Genomic DNA, 16,661 nt, shown 5'->3' on the forward strand with positions numbered 1-16,661 from the left:
AATTCAGTTAATTGTTATAATCCTCCAAATAGCCCTCTGTGGTAGGTACTGTAATTATCCTCATCTTACAAATGAGGAAACAGAGGTGTAGAGAGGTTAAATAATTGCCTGGCTAGTAAGCGGTGAGTGAGCGGCAGAGTGACGTGCCCCCAGCCTGCAGATGGCTGTGGTGTCATCCCAGCCAAAGATGAGACCGGCAAGTCCTGGGCCCTTTGGGGATCATTGCCCTTGGTGGGGATTGGGAGGGTTGGCCAGGAGCACCCCTGGGAGGCCCAGATTTTAGGGGGCTCCCCTCAGGCTGATCCTGACCTGGTCTGGTCTACAGGGTCTGTAATGGTGAAATCCCCCCTGAACCGGGAACTGGTTGCCACCTATGAGGTCACTCTCTCAGTGATTGACAAAGCCAGCGACCTACCAGAGCGCTCCGTCAGTGTGCCAAATGGTAAGGCTCCCCACAGGCATCTCCCACATGATCCCATAGAGAGACAGGCCCAGAACCGGCACAGGCCTGGCCCCAGGGAGGGAGCAGCGGGACCCAGCTACCGGCTGCCAGTCGTCAGGCTGCAGGAGGGGTGGGGGAGGTGGCAGCTACAGTGAGGCTGAGGGTGGCCCTGGGTCCCAGCTGTCAGGCAGAGCTCAGCAGTGGGGGATCCAGAAGCCCAGAATTGTGTGTGATCTTGAACTCCAAAGGCTCAGAAGGGAGAAGGCTTGGTAGAGGCTGGAAGGAGACTGAGAAAAGGATGGGTTGACAGAGACTTGGGTTGACAGAGACTTAAGTCGGAATCCCATTGTCAGAACTGGGAAGCAGGGTGTGGTTGGATGTGAGATAGGAACTTCAGGTCTGATAAGAAGCCACCTGGTCAGGCCAGAGGAAGCAAAGAGCAAGGAAAGGTGAATTGAGGCCACAGACACCACACTGGGGGACGCAGGCACCACGGCAGAGAAGAGAGGGGCACGCATGCTGCCTCCTGCAGCTGGGCACAGGCCACCCTGCCTGCAGCCTGAGCCCGGATGGGCTGCTAGAGGCACTGGATTTTGTGTGGGCCAAGCAGCGAGTGGGGAGGAGGGTGTAGGAATGGGGTGGCCTCACGTGGACTCTGCCATGAGGCAAGGACAGCTGCTGGGGTGGGGAGATAGGCCTGGCAGATACTGGCTGCTTATCTATACAGCCCAGAGGCCCAAGTTCTCAGGAAGGAAGGGCAGACCTGGTCTTCTCCTGTGGGTTGGCCAAAAAGTTCATTCAGGCTTTTCCATGGCATCTTACAGAAAAACCCGAACGAACTTTTTGGCCAACCCAATACTTGTCCCAGGCTCAGAGAGGCAAAGAACCCAGGCTGGTTATATAGAGGGAACATAGGGGAAACAAAAGGCTGAATCGTGGAAAGGGTCTTAAAGATCATCTTAGTCCTGTCTCACGGGACAGGTTAGGAAACTGAGGCACAGTGAAGGCCAGGGGTTCCACCAGGGTTACCCAGCCAGTTGGCAGAACCCGAGCCCCTTTTCCAATGGAAGAGTGAGTGGCCACACCAGAGGCGAGGGTCACAGGCCATGCCACCACCTGAGGCTTGGGGCAAGCTTTAGGGAGCCCCAGGAGGACTGTGAGATGCTGCCATCCTCTCTGGGTTTGGCTGACACTTAGGAAGGCCTGGCCCAGCCACACTGGGGCCCATTCATGCCACTCTCACCCCCTGCCTCCACCCCAGCCAAGCTGACGGTCAACATCCTGGACGTCAATGATAACACGCCCCAATTCAAGCCCTTTGGGATCACCTACTACACGGAGAGGATCCTGGAGGGGGCCACCCCAGGTACCACGCTCATCGCTGTGGCAGCCGTGGACCCCGACAAGGGCCTCAATGGGCTGATCACCTACACCCTGCTGGACCTGATACCCCCGGGCTATGTCCAGCTGGAAGACTCCTCAGCAGGTAGGTGGGAAATCAGCCAGAGGAGGGTTGGGGAACATGTGTCTGTGCCCGCTTAGCCTCCGAGAGGGACCATGGCTCGCTTCTCACCCTCCAGTTGGGGCCCCTCAGTGGGCTAGGCCAGATCCAGTATGGCTAACATTCTAGTCACTCCCAGATGCCCAAACTACAGGCAAGGACAGAGTGCCTAGCTCTAGGTTGGGATGGAAGCCCCTTTCGGTGTCTGCTGGAAACCTGGAATACTCCATCATCCTCTCTACCATCCAACCTCCACAGTTAGTATCACTTAGGGAGCAAGAAGGCCAAGAGGGAATTGTCCCAGAGGAGGTCCTCAGCGTGTTAGTGTACATTCCTTTGACTTGTGAATAGCTTTCTCGCCCCTCCAGTGAGGAGAACAGCTGGATGCCAGTTATTCTCGGCCCTCTGGCCTGGGCAGTGCTGTGTGAGGGACCACACTCATCCCTCAGAGCCCCAGATCCCTCTCATCATACTTTAGAGAGCTTCCACGAGTGAGGGGTGGCCAAAATGGCAGTGGGTGTCTCTGTGTCTTAGGGAAGGTCATCGCCAATCGGACAGTGGACTATGAGGAAGTGCACTGGCTCAACTTTACCGTGAGGGCCTCAGACAATGGGTCCCCACCCCGGGCAGCTGAGATTCCAGTCTACCTGGAGATTGTGGACATCAATGACAACAACCCCATCTTTGACCAACTCTCCTACCAGGTGGGTGCCCAGGCCAACAAATTGGGTCTGGGACCTGCATCCATTCCTTGGCACCTTTGGGCATCTCCCACTCCCACCCTGCCAGCCTTTAAGTCCCGTGGGAATGACCACCCATGAGTAGCTTGATGCTCCGGGTTTTCTGCATCAGTGAGTTTCTCGGGCAAGGGCTGAGACTCTAGGACTGACCATGGCTCATGCTTTCTCTCTGCTCACTGGGCTCCAGGGAGCCGTCTTTGAGGATGTTCCTGTGGGCACAGTCATCCTGACAGTCACTGCTACTGATGCCGACTCAGGCAACTTCGCCCTCATTGAGTACAGCCTTGTGGACGGCGAGGGCAAGTTTGCTATCAGCCCCATCACAGTGAGTGGGCAACGGAGGGGCCTGGGTTTGGGGAGTGGGAAGTGGGAAGGGCCCCGGGTCACAGGCTGAGAAGCCACCAAAAGTATTACAGTCATCCCCCTGTTTCTGGGTCCTGCCACCTGGACATCTATAGCCTCAGAGGTCTTTCAGCCAAGTTGGCAAGCCCTGTTTTCAGAGTCCCAGACATCCTGTAGACTGCGGCCTATCTGTCCCAGGAGACATGGGAGGAAGTGGCCAAAGGCTTTTGGAACTAGCCCCTTGTGGGACAAAAACTGAGATGTGTCTCCACCAGACCGGAAGACTTGATTCAAGTCCATGCGACTGCTTTTTGAAACTGTCAAAAATAGGAAGCTCTGCGGAAAGTGGGCACAGTATTTGAGCACCTACTGTGTACATGGCCCTATCCTCAGTGCTGGGAGAGGGAAGAAGCGCCCATGGACATAGCCCCCATGCTCCCATGGGTCTCAGACTTGTGGGAATGCAGAAGCTCAAGAGAAAAGATGGGTGATGATTTTAAATGTCAGCAAATTGGTTCAAAGTTGCTCTTGCAGTACAGCGAGAGAGGCCTGTGGCCTGGGGGTGGCTGGCCAGGCAGGGCCTTCCCCAGCTGTGGGGCTGGAGCTGGACTTTCCCTCCCACCGCCTGCCCACACCCCCCTGCACTCTTGCCCTTTCAGCAGGGTTTCTCTCCTTCCTCTTGGTGTGAACAATAAAACACACTCCTGGCCTGGCACTATGAACAGTGAATACTTATGGAGTACTACTTTGTACCTGGCCAGGTAGTGAGCTCCAGCCTGGGCCATTCATCCCATCTCCAGGTGACCTGGGGTAGTAAGGACAAGAAGAGCCACTAGAATGAGAGCTGCACGGGGCGCAGGGGCTGTTGTCTCTTCAGTGCTGTATCTCCAGAGCCCAGAACAGTGACTGCACATAGCAGATGCTCAATAAATACCTGTTGAATTGACGAAGGACCTGACTCCTCCCTCCCCCTACTAGGGTGACATCTATGTTCTGTCCTCTCTGGACCGGGAGAAGAAGGCCCACTATATCCTGACTGCCTTGGCCAAAGACAACCCTGGGGATGTAGCCAGCAACCGTCGAGAAAATTCGGTGCAGGTGAGGGACCCTTGCGTGGAGCAGAGACACTAAGGACTGCCATTGTGGAGGCAGTAGGCAAAGCCTTTAGAGAATGGCTGCTGCAGGGCAGGAGCAGAACCACCCTGGCCCCTCAAGAGGTGTGGTGGCAGGAAGGAGAGGCAACAGCTTAGCTGGGGGTTCACGATGGCTGTGGCTTAGGGAGACGGGGACTCTGTAGGAGAAACTTCTTGTGTCAAACCCCTGCTAAGGCAGCTCAACATACCTGGGTGTAACCCAAATAAAGGCTGGGGCTCCACATGGCCCAGTGTCTCCATGCTGTCCCATTGAAAGAAACACAGTCCAGCAACCAAACATAATTATAAAGCATTTATCTTTATGTCTCTTAAAGAACATTAATGAGGGATCAAATTCACAACCCCATTTCCATTCCAGGTCTACTGTCCATGCAGTTGCTCTGGGGAGGCCAGCATCCCACCTTTAGGCTCTGTCCCCATTTCCATCCAGAGTCCCACACCTCAAGACTCTGCTTTCTCTTTCTTTCTCCCCCTTCTTTCTGCCCTTTCCAGTCCTGTCCTTCTGTATTCAGTTCTTCCAATTCTCAGCAATAACCTAGCCATCCAAAGAAAAGTCTCCTGAAGGGTGGGGAGGTGAGAAGCTGGGTGGGCAAAGAAGAATTCTCTTTGGCAGGTAGACAACAGGGCTGGGAGCACTCGCACATACCTGCATTCTGTCCTGTCACATAGGTGTGTGCTGTATTGGGAAGAGCACAGCATTTGTAGTCAGAAGACTAAGGTTCCACTAGCTGAGTACACTGCATTTGTCATGTAACCTCTCTGAGCCTCGGTTGTCAAAGCTGCAGGGAGTGGAGGGCAGGGGCAGTGATGTTGATGCCTCCCTCCCAGGCTGGTAGTGAGTCCAGGAGATGGGAGGTGGGAAAGTGCTTTGTGCACTGAAAGGGGTTCTTAAAATCATGGCTGTGAAGGGCTCTGTTATGAATGCAGTCAGGCAGGGCCACAGCAGCCAGGGAAAGAGGGCCTCCTGGTGTATCCATAGGACCTGCCCTGGGCTCTGGGGTCAGCAGACAGAGCCAAGTCCCAGGCTAGACACAAATCCCAGTCAAGAGGGACCTCTGGGAGTGGAGGAATCACAGTCGAGCATTAAGGTCCAGAAATTAGAGTCCGATATATGGGGCCAGTGTGGGAAGGACCAGAGGACAGAGTAGGAGCTAGGTGGGGAGGGGTCCCTGCTTCAGGACCCAGACACAGATTACCTGTTAACCACAGTACTAGTTGCTGATCATTTACTCAGGCCAGGGGCTGCGCATATACCATCACGGACAAGCCTCACAAGCCCCTGAGAGAGAAAATCCTATTATCCCCAACGTACACCTAAGGAAACTAAGGGTCAGGGGGTTAAATAGTCTGAGGTCAGACTAAACAGCGGGCACTGTCCACCGCGGCTTAATCCTGTGTGACCGGGTCACCGGAAGCAGCCCCCAGTGTGCTCCTGACCTTCGAGCTCAACCGCCCTTCCAGGTTGTAATCCAGGTGCTGGACATTAACGACTGCCGGCCCCAGTTCTCCAAGCCCCAGTTCAGCACGAGCGTGTATGAGAATGAGCCAGCGGGCACCTCCGTCATCACCATGATGGCCACCGACCAGGATGAGGGCTCCAATGCGGAGCTGGCCTACTCCCTCGAGGGCCCGGGCGTGGGTACGTAGCCTGCTCCCCACCGATGATGCCTTAGGGGGTGGGAGGGGCAGGCTGCCTTCCTGCAGCCCCAGGCCAGGCGGAAGAGGAGGAGGAGGGATGGGAAGGAGGTCTTAGCCAGAGCCATGCCCTGCTCTCCTGCCCCCACCTGCCAGAGGCCTTCCACGTGGACATGGACTCGGGCCTGGTGACCACAAGGCGGCCACTGCAGTCCTATGAGAGGTTCAACCTGACCGTGGTGGCCACGGATGGCGGACAGCCCCCACTCTGGGGCACCGCCATGCTCCTGGTGGAGGTCATCGACGTCAATGACAACCGCCCCATCTTTGTGCGCCCACCCAATGGCACCATCCTCCACATCAGAGAGGTACTGCTGCCCCGCTACCTACACCCCCTTCCAGTATTCAGCCCACTTTTCCATCCTGCAGTCATCCTGCAGCCTGAGAGGGTAAAGGGGCCCCCACTGCAAAAGCAGGGAAACTGAGGCCAGAGTAGGGAACGGGCCAGCTCAGTGCCACACAGGGCAGTATTGAACAGTCGTTAGTAAGAAGGGCTGGGCCAGCAAAAGCTCTTGGATTCACATCAGACTCTATCGCTTATCAGCCAAATGACCTTGAGCAAGTGACTTCTCTGAGTCTGTTTTTTCATCTGCACAGTGGGACTTATAATAGTAGATGCCCCATCTCTTGCTCCTAAATGTCTGCCAAGAAGGACAGTCTCCCCGCAAGTCACTTCCCCTACACTTGTCTCAAAATAAACACATAGCCCCTTCCGTCTGTCTGTTGTTCCTGCTGATACCAGTGTGGAGACAGCCTGGGACTTGAGGATGAGCATCAAAATAAGAAACAAGGGGAAGTGGCTGAGCTTCTGACTATCTCCAATTCTTCTTTCATGCCTTGCTCTCAATCGTCTTGTAAAGATGGGGAAGTACTCCTTTGACTCCTGCCCTTCCCCTCCTTCCTCTCAGCACCCAAGCCCAAAATGCTCCCTGGTAGAATACTTGGGGTGTCTCCCACTTGTTCTTTGCTCCCCAAACTTCAGAAAGTCAGTGTTAAGTCCTTGCTGTCACTCTGTCTCCTCTTTGAGGTCCCACAAGAGAAATTTCTCCCAGGCCTGAGCTCTAGGAAACTCTATGCTTTTACCTTGTGATTTGCCCTTTCCTGTGTCTACTGCAATGATGCAGTGGCCCTCTTTGCTTTGCCTACTAGGGAGCTCATAGTGGTCAGTCCACCGTGAATGATGTTGCAGGGACTTAGCACACAACGCCTTATCTCCCGTCCCTCAGTTTCCATCTTCCTGCCAACCATGTTTTTTCTTTACCCTGATTTTTTTTAACTTATTTACTCTTATTGTTGTGTATACATTCTTGTAAGCTGCCTCAGATCTTTTTTTGTAGAGTGAGGAAGGGTATCAATTAATAATAATCTAGTTCTTTTGCACGCCAAAGCCCCCCTTTTACTAAGTGTTTTTCCCTTCAAGGGGTCCCTATTTTGAAAGATTCATGTCTCCCAAACAACCAGCATTTGTTTAGTAATTATGTCTGTCATCCCACTTTCTGTCAATTAGATGTGACTGCCATTTGGAGTTTCTGATTGTCGTGATCAATGAGATAAACAGTGAAACCATGCTGAGCTGATAATTTTTGAACTAAAAGCAAAGAAACTTGTTTTTTTCTTGTGCACTTGGCAGCCTTTTCATGGGTCGATGTCTGACGTAAATTGGGTTCTTTGATATCTCAGGCTTAACTCAAAGAACTCGGGAGGCTGAGGCACAGAGAGGTGAAGTGACATGTCTAGGTCACGTGGTGATTTAGTAACAGATTAGCATGCACATGTCCAGTCTCTAGCCACCATGTCATACCATGTCACCCTACCTGCATGCCCCCCATTTTCAGGTACCCCACTGGGTGGATGGTGTTGTTTGGGTATACCTAGAACTCCTGTGATTGGGGTAGCAGAGAGCAAGACAGACCTGGGAACAGAGGGTGGCTGTGGCCTCAGCTTTGGGATTCCCCTTCTGTCTTCTAAACCTCAGCATGCAGTGGGATCGGAGGGATGGGATAGCCCCTGGAAGGGTGTCACCCTGAGAGAGTCTGCAGCATGGTGGATCCCAGGCTGGACTTTCAGTGGGCAGTGGCCTTAGCTGGGGGTGGGGTGAAGGGATGTTCTAGCAGATGCTCAGACTCCAGGAGAGTCCAGCCAAGCAGACAGGCATTTCCTAAGGATGCTGAAAGGTGGCGAGGACATTCTGCTAGGGGAGGAGAAAGAACAAGAGCTCCATCGGGTCTGGGAGCTGGGCTTCTCTCAAGATGCCCCAGGAGCCTCCCTCCCGTGCCCTCTGCAGGAGATCCCACTGCGCTCCAACGTGTACGAGGTCTATGCCACAGACAAGGACGAGGGCCTCAATGGGGCCGTGCGCTACAGCTTCCTGAAGACAACAGGCAACCGGGACTGGGAGTACTTCACCATCGACCCAATCAGCGGGCTCATCCAGACCGCACAGCGCCTGGACCGAGAGAAGCAGGCAGTGTACAGCGTAAGGGGGTGGGGCATGGCACGAGGGGTGGGGCCCAGTGAGAGGCGGGGCCGAAGAAGAGACTTTGCTCTGGACACAGGACCACAATGTCCCCACCTAGAATGTCTGCGAGGGTAGTGACCTGTCCTCTGGGGATGCCTGCCTGGGGCCCTTCGTCTCTTCCTCTGACTGCACTTCTCTGCCCCCCAGCTCATCCTGGTGGCCAGTGACTTGGGCCAGCCAGTGCCTTATGAGACTATGCAGCCACTGCAGGTGGCCCTGGAGGACATCGATGACAACGAACCCCTCTTCGTGAGGCCTCCGGTGAGCTCACCCATCCCCCGCACTGGTCACCCACACAGGGACTCACCTGCCTGCAAGCACACGTGCACACACTTTCCTGTGCACACTGTGCCGTAGACACACGTGGTTACATGTGGAAACTGCACAGCACTTCACAGAACAAATATTTATTGAGCAGCTACTAGGTCAAGGCACTATCCAGCAGTCAAAAAAGCAGACAAAAATGCCTGACTCGTGGAGCTGAAGTTCCCATGTTTGTACACGCGCTCACACAAGAAGCCTGAAAATCAGTTCTGCTTTAGCGAGCTGGGGCTGAACCTCTTCATGTGGACTTAGACTCTCTAACTTGGTGTTTTTTTCTTCTTGTGTGCCCCTAGGATGCAATGTTCCCTGGAGACTGTGTGCGTGTGTGTGTGTGTGTGTGTGTGTGTGTGTGTGTGTGTGTGTGTGAGTATGAGAGAGACAGAGAGACAGAGAGAGAGAGCGCGCGCGCTCAAGCTCATGCCCTCCTCATTCAAACATCCATCTAAGTGCTGGGAGATTTCAGAGAATGTGCCAAGCCCAGCCCTGCCCTCATGGCGTATGTCACGGGTGACACTCCCTGAGGGCAGAGCTGGAGTGTCTCCAGCCCAGCCCTTGCTCCCTTGAAGTTACAGCAATTTCTCTCACCCCACAAGGCCTGGGCAAAAAATTCCCTCAGCACCCACAAAAACACTGCCTAGGGTCTTCTGGCAGGAGCCAGAAGCTCAGGCCTTCCCTTGGCCTCCCATGACCTCCCTCTCCCCCTGCAGAAAGGCAGCCCCCAGTACCAGTTGATGACAGTTCCCGAGCACTCACCACGTGGCACCCTCGTGGGCAACGTGACAGGCGCTGTGGACGCAGATGAGGGCCCCAACGCCATCGTGTACTACTTCATCGCAGGTGAGGCCTGATGGGGCTAGTGCCTACCTACCCTGGGGCTGGAGATGACCCAAATATACCCCCGCCCTGCCCCTCACGCTGTGCCATGGTCTCCCCCTCAGCCGGCGACGAAGAGAAGAACTTCCAGCTGCAGCCCGATGGGCGTCTGCTGGTGCTGCGGGACCTGGACAGGGAGCGCGAAGCTATCTTCTCCTTCATCGTCAAGGCCTCAAGCAATCGCAGCTGGACACCTCCCCGTGGGCACTCCCCAGCCCTGGACCTGGTCACTGACCTTACCCTGCAGGAAGTGCGTGTCGTGCTGGAGGACATCAACGACCAGCCACCACGCTTCACCAAGGCTGAGTACACTGCAGGTGCAGGGACCAGAGCCTGGGCCTGGGGTGTGGGATGGCCTCTGCTCTGCCGCTTACACCGGCCTGCCCATTCCTGCAGGAGTGGCCACCGACGCTAAAATGGGCTCAGAGTTGATCCAAGTTCTGGCCCTGGATGCAGATATTGGCAACAACAGCCTCGTCTTCTACAGCATCCTGGCCATCCACTACTTCCGGGCCCTTGCCAATGACTCTGAGGATGTGGGCCAGGTCTTCACGATGGGTAGGGGCTCCAGCCACTTCATGGACTATCGTCTGGAGGAGATATGGTCTGTAGGGTTACCCCAGGGTATAGGTGGCTGGCCAGCCAACCAGCCACGTCAGTCCTTCCATTCACCCACCCACCCATCAATCCATCCTTCAGCCAGCCAGCCATTATCTGTTAATCCTTTCATTCATCCACCTTTCGATCTATTCTCTAATCCACCTATCCATCTCTACATCTACCCACCCACTTTCTTCTCTTCTTCTTCCCATCTCCTCATGCATCCATCCACCCACCCACCCACTGAACAATCCATCAGTCCACCCACCTATTCATCTATCTGTCCACCCATCCATCCATCCTCTCATTCATCCATCTGCCCACCCATCTACCCACCCATCTACCCACCCATCTACCCATTTGACCATCCATCCATCCATCCATCCATCCATCCATCCTCCCATTCTCCTTCCCATATATCCACCTATCTTTCCATTTGTGCACCTCACCCTCGCCTGCATCAGGCATTGTGCTAGGTAGGCACTGGGGAGACAGAATTCTCCCCGAGTATACAAAGCACACTTGTACATAGAAGTGTGCATGTTTGCTTGTGAATCTGCCTGTGTGGATAGCTGAGCGTCTCTTTCTTAGATTCTAGAAGGTGTTCTAGAAGGTGTCCCAGTGGGTGTCCCATTACCATACCTCCAGCTCCAGCCCCTTCCCTGCTCTTCTCTGCCTACAGCAATCAATCCAGCCTCCTTGGCCTGGCTTTCAAGGCTCACCAGGTCTTCCTCCTAATCCCTCTTTCTAGTTTCACAGCCCCTTACTACCCTTGAGGGCACTGCACCCACCCAGGCTGACCTGCTCACCATTCCTTCAGCCTGCTCCACACCATCCTCCCCTGGCCTTCACCTCCTGGAATACCACCCTGACCTTCAACTCTGCCTTCAGATATGCTCCCGCTAGCCACCCTTTGAAGTCTAGTTCATGAGCTGCCACCTCCAGTCACACAACCAGACACCATCCCTTTGTCCCCTGACTTCGCACTGCTCTTAACCTTAATAAGTGTAGAGAGGCTTGCTAAAGGTCACAAAGCTAGAAAGTGGCAGATTTTGAACCCAGGTCTACTGTCTTTTAAGAGAAGACTATGCTGTACCACTGCTGGTCATCTCTCAGCTATGGTTGTGGAATTATGAAGCACATGTGTATGTGCAAGAGACAGAGAGATGATACTGAGGGAACTCAGAAGTGTTCTGTAGCATCCCAGCATGGGACAGCAGAGTCCCAAACTTGTCCAAGTTGTGTTTTAATATGCAGCATGTTTAAATAAAAACTTAGAATTCTCCAGAAAAAGTGCACCACCCCCGGGCTTTCCCTACAGGGAGTGTGGATGGCATCCTGCGCACCTTCGATCTCTTCATGGCCTACAGCCCTGGCTACTTTGTAGTGGACATTGTGGCCCGGGACCTGGCAGGTCACAATGACACAGCCATCATTGGCATCTACATCCTGAGGGATGACCAGCGGGTCAAGATCGTCATTAATGAGATCCCCGACCGCGTGCGTGGCTTCGAGGAGGAGTTCATCCGCCTGCTCTCCAACATCACCGGTGCCATCGTCAACACTGATGACGTGCAGGTACCCCATGGAACCCACCCTGGGTCTAGGGGCAGTGGAGGGAGAAGGGGGACCAGGCCGCAGGGACAGGGCATTGCAGAGAGGTCAGGGGTATGAAAGGGATCAGTCATTTCCTAGATGCATGGCCTTGGGAAAGTCCTTCCAGGTCTCTGGGTCTCAGTTTCCTCGACTGTAAAATGGGAGCTAATAATAGTGCCTGGTTCAGTGACTGGCATCGAGCTTGGCCCCATGGTGAGCATCCGGTAGTGATGGGTTCACTGGCAGGGTAGGGCAGGAGAGGCTGTGAGAAGAGGCGCCCATCCCATCCCTTGCTCCTGCCACACACCCCATGATGCCCCTTCTCGCCTAGTTCCACGTGGACAAGAAGGGTCGGGTGAACTTCGCACAGACAGAGCTGCTTATCCACGTGGTGAACCGCGAAACCAACCGTATCCTGGACGTGGACCGGTGGGTGGGCGTCTGTGCTCAGCCTTTCGGTCTGCCTCCCTGCCCTGGAAGTCGGAGAGGGGACCCGCTAAGGAGGCACGGATAACGCCATCAGGCCTGCTGTATGGGGGCTCTACCCCAGACGTGGGCAGGGCGGGTAGAGAGAACACGGTCTGGGTGTATGAGCAGAGCTCCACCCGCCTGAGCCTTACTCTCCCCATGTGTGAAACGGGAGTATTACAGCAATTGTGAGCATCAGACAGGAGCTTGTGTGAAGGGATGGTGAACCATGTAAGATACAAAGCTATCCGAGCTGGGTGGGCCTTAATCTTGCAAGGCTTGGTCGGGGGTGAATGTGGGGGCAGGCTGGTCTGAGTGGACGGGCTCTCGAGGAATGGCTGAGGATGGGAGCTGAGGCCCCTGCCCCTCACGCAGGGTGATCCAGATGATCGATGAAAACAAGGAGCAGCTGAGGAATCTATTCCGGAACTACAACGTCCTAGACGTGCAGCCCGCCATCTCTGTCCAGCTGCCCGATGACATGTCCGCCCTGCAGGTACCCCTGGTGACACCACCCCCACCGTCCCCTTGTTGCCCTGGGTGCTCTCAGCCACTCATGCCTGGCCCTGCTGCCCTAGATGGCGATCATCGTCCTGGCCATTCTCCTCTTCCTGGCTGCCATGCTCTTCATCCTCATGAACTGGTACTACAGGACCGTGTGAGTGACCCCTACGTGCCCTGCCTTTTGAGATAGGCTGACCAGAACGCGGCTGGGACAGTCACAGAGGCAGGCAGGGCCGTCAAGGCCCTGAGACGCCAGCCCAGCCGCAGCCTCCTTCACCGGCCCCTCTGCTTCTTTCCAGACACAAGAGGAAGCTCAAAGCCATCGTGGCTGGCTCGGCAGGTCAGAGGGCTGTGATGGGTGGGGAGGTGGGAGGGCAGGAGGGGCCCCTGAGGGCCTAGGGTGACAGCCCGGGCCCCATAGGACTGGCTCAGGCCCAGCTCCCCAGCCCCAGCAGGGTCTACCCCTCCCCCCACACCCCAACCCTTCTCCTGCAGGGAATCGCGGCTTCGTTGACATCATGGACATGCCCAACACCAACAAGTATTCCTTTGACGGGTGAGTGAGAAGGGGTGTCCCTGAACCCTGCCAGGTGCACTTTGGAGAGACCCACCCAGGACCCAGCTGCGGTGGAGAAGTCCCCGCTGCCTCTCAAGCACTGAGGGCATCATGGACTGGCTGAAACCTGGGGTGTGGGCGCCCCCTGCTGGGCCGGGTACCCCTCTCTCTCCACCGAGTTGGGCTCCCCACCCTGACTGGGTCCCAAGTTCCAGGGGGCGTAGGCTTTGGGCATCGGATACAGGGTGAGGACTCTGCACCAAAGCTGATCCAGATGGACATGTTGTCCTGGTTCTAGCAGGATCCTGAGGCGGGAGGACGCACCCACGGGTACCACAGGCAAGGGCCCTGCTTCTCACGGCCCTGAAGCCCCAGTCCTGTGAAAAGCACAACTACGGCCCGGGAAACGGTGTGGGGGTTAGGGGCGAGGCTCCAAGGGCATCTGTCCACTCGAGCCTGCCTTCCTCACCCTCCCGCCAACCCCACTCCCCACCTGCAGGGCCAACCCCGTGTGGCTGGATCCTTTCTGCCGGAACCTGGAGCTGGCTGCCCAGGCAGAGCACGAGGATGACCTGCCAGAGAACCTGAGTGAGATCGCCGACCTGTGGAGCAGCCCTACCCGCACCCACGTGAGCCCAGGCCTGGGCTGGGGCAGGGATGGGGTGTGGACAGCCAGGAGGGACAGGGTGGAGGTAGCGTACACTCTTTGCCATCACTGGCCAAGGAGCTGGGTGGCTGGGGGGAAACCGGTCCACTGCCCTGCAGGTGCGTGCGCGCACACACGGTCTACCTCACCTCCAGCTAATGCACCCCTCTCCCCAGGGAACTTTTGGGCGTGAACCAGCAGCAGTCAAGCCTGATGATGACCGGTACCTGCGGGCGGCCATCCAGGAGTATGACAACATTGCCAAGCTGGGCCAGATCATTCGGGAGGGGCCCATCAAGGTGAGCCCTCCTTGCAGCTCCTGCACCCAGACCCCTGGCTGAGCTCAGACTTACTCCAGAGGATGCAGGGAGTGGGGAGGATCCTGGGAAACAGCTTTCTCCACCTCTAGGGACTCAGCTAGACCTGCCCTCCACGGGGCAAGAACACCAAGGCAGAGAGGGGCCAGGGCCCTGGGCTGGTAAGGAGCTGCTTCAGCCTGCAGTGTCCTGGAGGCCGGGACTCTGAGATACAAGCCCACGTGGGTCCTGGCTGGCCGCTGTCACCAGGCTCTGCTCAGTCCTCTACCCTAGGATCAGAGGCCTGTACATCCTACACTCCCAGAGTGCCTTCCGTCACCCCCACCTGAGTTAGTCATGGGAGTGAGTGATGGGAGGAGCAGGCATGGGAGGGCCTCGGTTGGGGGTTAACCCTTTCCCTCCCCCAGGGCTCGCTACTGAAGGTGGTCCTGGAGGATTACCTGCGGCTCAAAAAGCTCTTTGCACAGCGGATGGTGCAAAAAGCCTCCTCCTGCCACTCCTCCATCTCCGAGGTAGCGGGTGGGCCGGGAGCTGTGTGCTGTGCCCCAGCCCTGGGGGTGCTCTCTCTCTCTCTCTCTCTCTTGTTCACCCTCCTCGGAGTCTCTGGAGATCAGGAGCTAGGGCCCAAGAGTGCACTGGGTGGGGTTCAGAGAGTCAGACAGCGGGCTCTGCTTCTGCTCTCTGGGCTCCACAGCGGGCTTCCCCAGGGGTGGGTGGGTGTTGAGGCAGTGTTTCTTAGATCTCAGGGGCCCCAAGAAGATACCTTTGAGAGGTGATGTCATTCTAAGAAATTGGCTGTAGGGTCAAATAGATATACATATTTATTTGCCTGCAGTGATGTGTCAACACCTTAGCAAGTCAGACTTTATCTAAAAACCCAGATTTCCAGCTGGGCCAGTATTCCCAACTGGAGTAGCTAAAACTGAAGAGCTCCACAAAGGACAAAAGCGCCATTTGTGAGTCTCTGCTCTACCTTATTAATCCCCTCCAGCTTCAACTGTGGACACTTTCCGGCTGGCCACAGTTAGGAGTTGATCCTGCTTAAGGCCAACGTGGTAATAAATCCAGATTCCACAACTGCAGTCACAGGGTCTTTATAGATCAAAGTGAATACAGGAGATTTGAAAGATTCTCATAGGAAGCCCATGCTCCGGAGAACACATCTGTAGCACCAGAAGTATCCATGGCTCCCCTTTGTACCCAGTTTGAGAAACACTGCCACAGGCCGCACAGGCCTGCTGCTGCACGAGCTCAGGGTTCCTCATGTGCAGCAGGGAGGCAACAGGCCCATAGCAGGTGGGGCTCAGGGCCTTCCACCTGCTCAGGGCTTGGCCCTGCCCTGAATACGTGGGGGTCCCGGCCTCTTGCAGCTAATCCAGACTGAGCTGGAAGAGGAGCCAGGGGAGCGCAGCCCCGGCCAAGGAAGCCTGCACTTCTGCCACAAGCCGCCTACGGAGCTCAAAGGGCCAGATGGGATCCACGTGATGCACGGCAGCACGGGCACGCTGCTGGCCACCGACCTCAACAGCCTGCCCGAGGATGACCAGAAGGGTCTGGGCCGCTCAGTGGAGACGCTGACCACCGCCGAGGCCAGCGCCTTCGAGCGCAACGCCCGCACCGAGTCCGCCAAATCCACGCCCCTACACAAGCTTCGCGACGTGATCATGGAGAGCCCCCTGGAGATCACAGAGCTATGACTAGATGGGGGGAGCCCGACGGGTATGAGCAGCCCAACCCCACCCCTCCCGGGGCAAGAGCAAGGGCAGGACCTCCGGGCGGGGGTGGGGCCTCCCCAGGCAACTCTGGGCGCGCAGCCTTGGGTTGGCCCAGCAGCAGGGCCCACGTCAGCTGCTCAGATTCCACTTTTGCCAGACGCTCATTCGGCATCTGATCTCTACCTTCATAAAATTTGTTATTTTTTTAAGAAAACCAAACAGAAAGGGTGAGTATCTAAGAACGAGGTAAGGAGGGTCACTGAGAGCCCAGGAGTCTGAGGATGATCTCAGCCCAGGCTGAGCTGAAAGAGGCCAAACCGGCCCTCTTCCCCGCCCACCCCGCCTCACGGCACAGGAGTCCAGCACCGGGGAGGGAGCCCACAGCAGGCATACCCTGCCTGGCCTTGACTCTCTGACTCCAGTTCAAGTCCCAGTGCATTTCTGCCACGTCCCTGGCCAGACATCCAGGTCGGGGCAGTGAGTAACCTGCTTCCCCACACAGACATGGTCAATGTCAGCCAACGGCATTCTCTCCATTTCACTGGCTTTCCAAACGTGCCGGGCTCATAAAACGACTGATGTTCCCTTGGGTTTTGAATATAGAGTGTTTGTGTGTATTCCTTTTTTAAATTAAGTTATTCCCTCCATATTCTCCCCTTGGTTTTGTTCA

At 55.9% G+C, this 16,661-nt stretch overlaps 1 protein-coding gene across 2 annotated transcripts; it reads left to right on the plus strand.

The window, feature by feature from the left end:
• Positions 1 to 333: 333 nt before the first annotated feature.
• On the plus strand, positions 334 to 15,973 carry LOC307059719 (cadherin-23; the record flags this gene model as incomplete). Of its 2 annotated transcripts, XM_079713889.1 has the most annotated exons (22): positions 334 to 442; positions 1,704 to 1,928; positions 2,478 to 2,647; positions 2,871 to 3,008; positions 4,004 to 4,123; positions 5,641 to 5,818; positions 5,971 to 6,182; positions 8,159 to 8,350; positions 8,540 to 8,653; positions 9,424 to 9,553; positions 9,655 to 9,906; positions 9,986 to 10,147; positions 11,511 to 11,767; positions 12,117 to 12,214; positions 12,629 to 12,749; positions 12,832 to 12,911; positions 13,057 to 13,097; positions 13,253 to 13,313; positions 13,813 to 13,942; positions 14,136 to 14,258; positions 14,684 to 14,788; positions 15,647 to 15,973. In XM_079713889.1, 22 exons carry the CDS (start codon positions 334 to 336, stop codon positions 15,971 to 15,973), a joined length of 3,345 nt encoding a protein of 1,114 aa, XP_079570015.1. The 2 variants fall into 2 exon arrangements, with proteins under 2 accessions (XP_079570015.1, XP_079570016.1); XM_079713890.1 differs by lacking the exon at positions 14,684 to 14,788.
• Between the last annotated feature and the right edge of the window lie 688 nt (positions 15,974 to 16,661).

Source organism: Hyperoodon ampullatus (genome assembly GCF_949752795.1).
Source record: "Hyperoodon ampullatus genome assembly, chromosome: 1".
In the NCBI taxonomy this organism is placed as follows: domain Eukaryota; kingdom Metazoa; phylum Chordata; class Mammalia; order Artiodactyla; family Ziphiidae; genus Hyperoodon; species Hyperoodon ampullatus.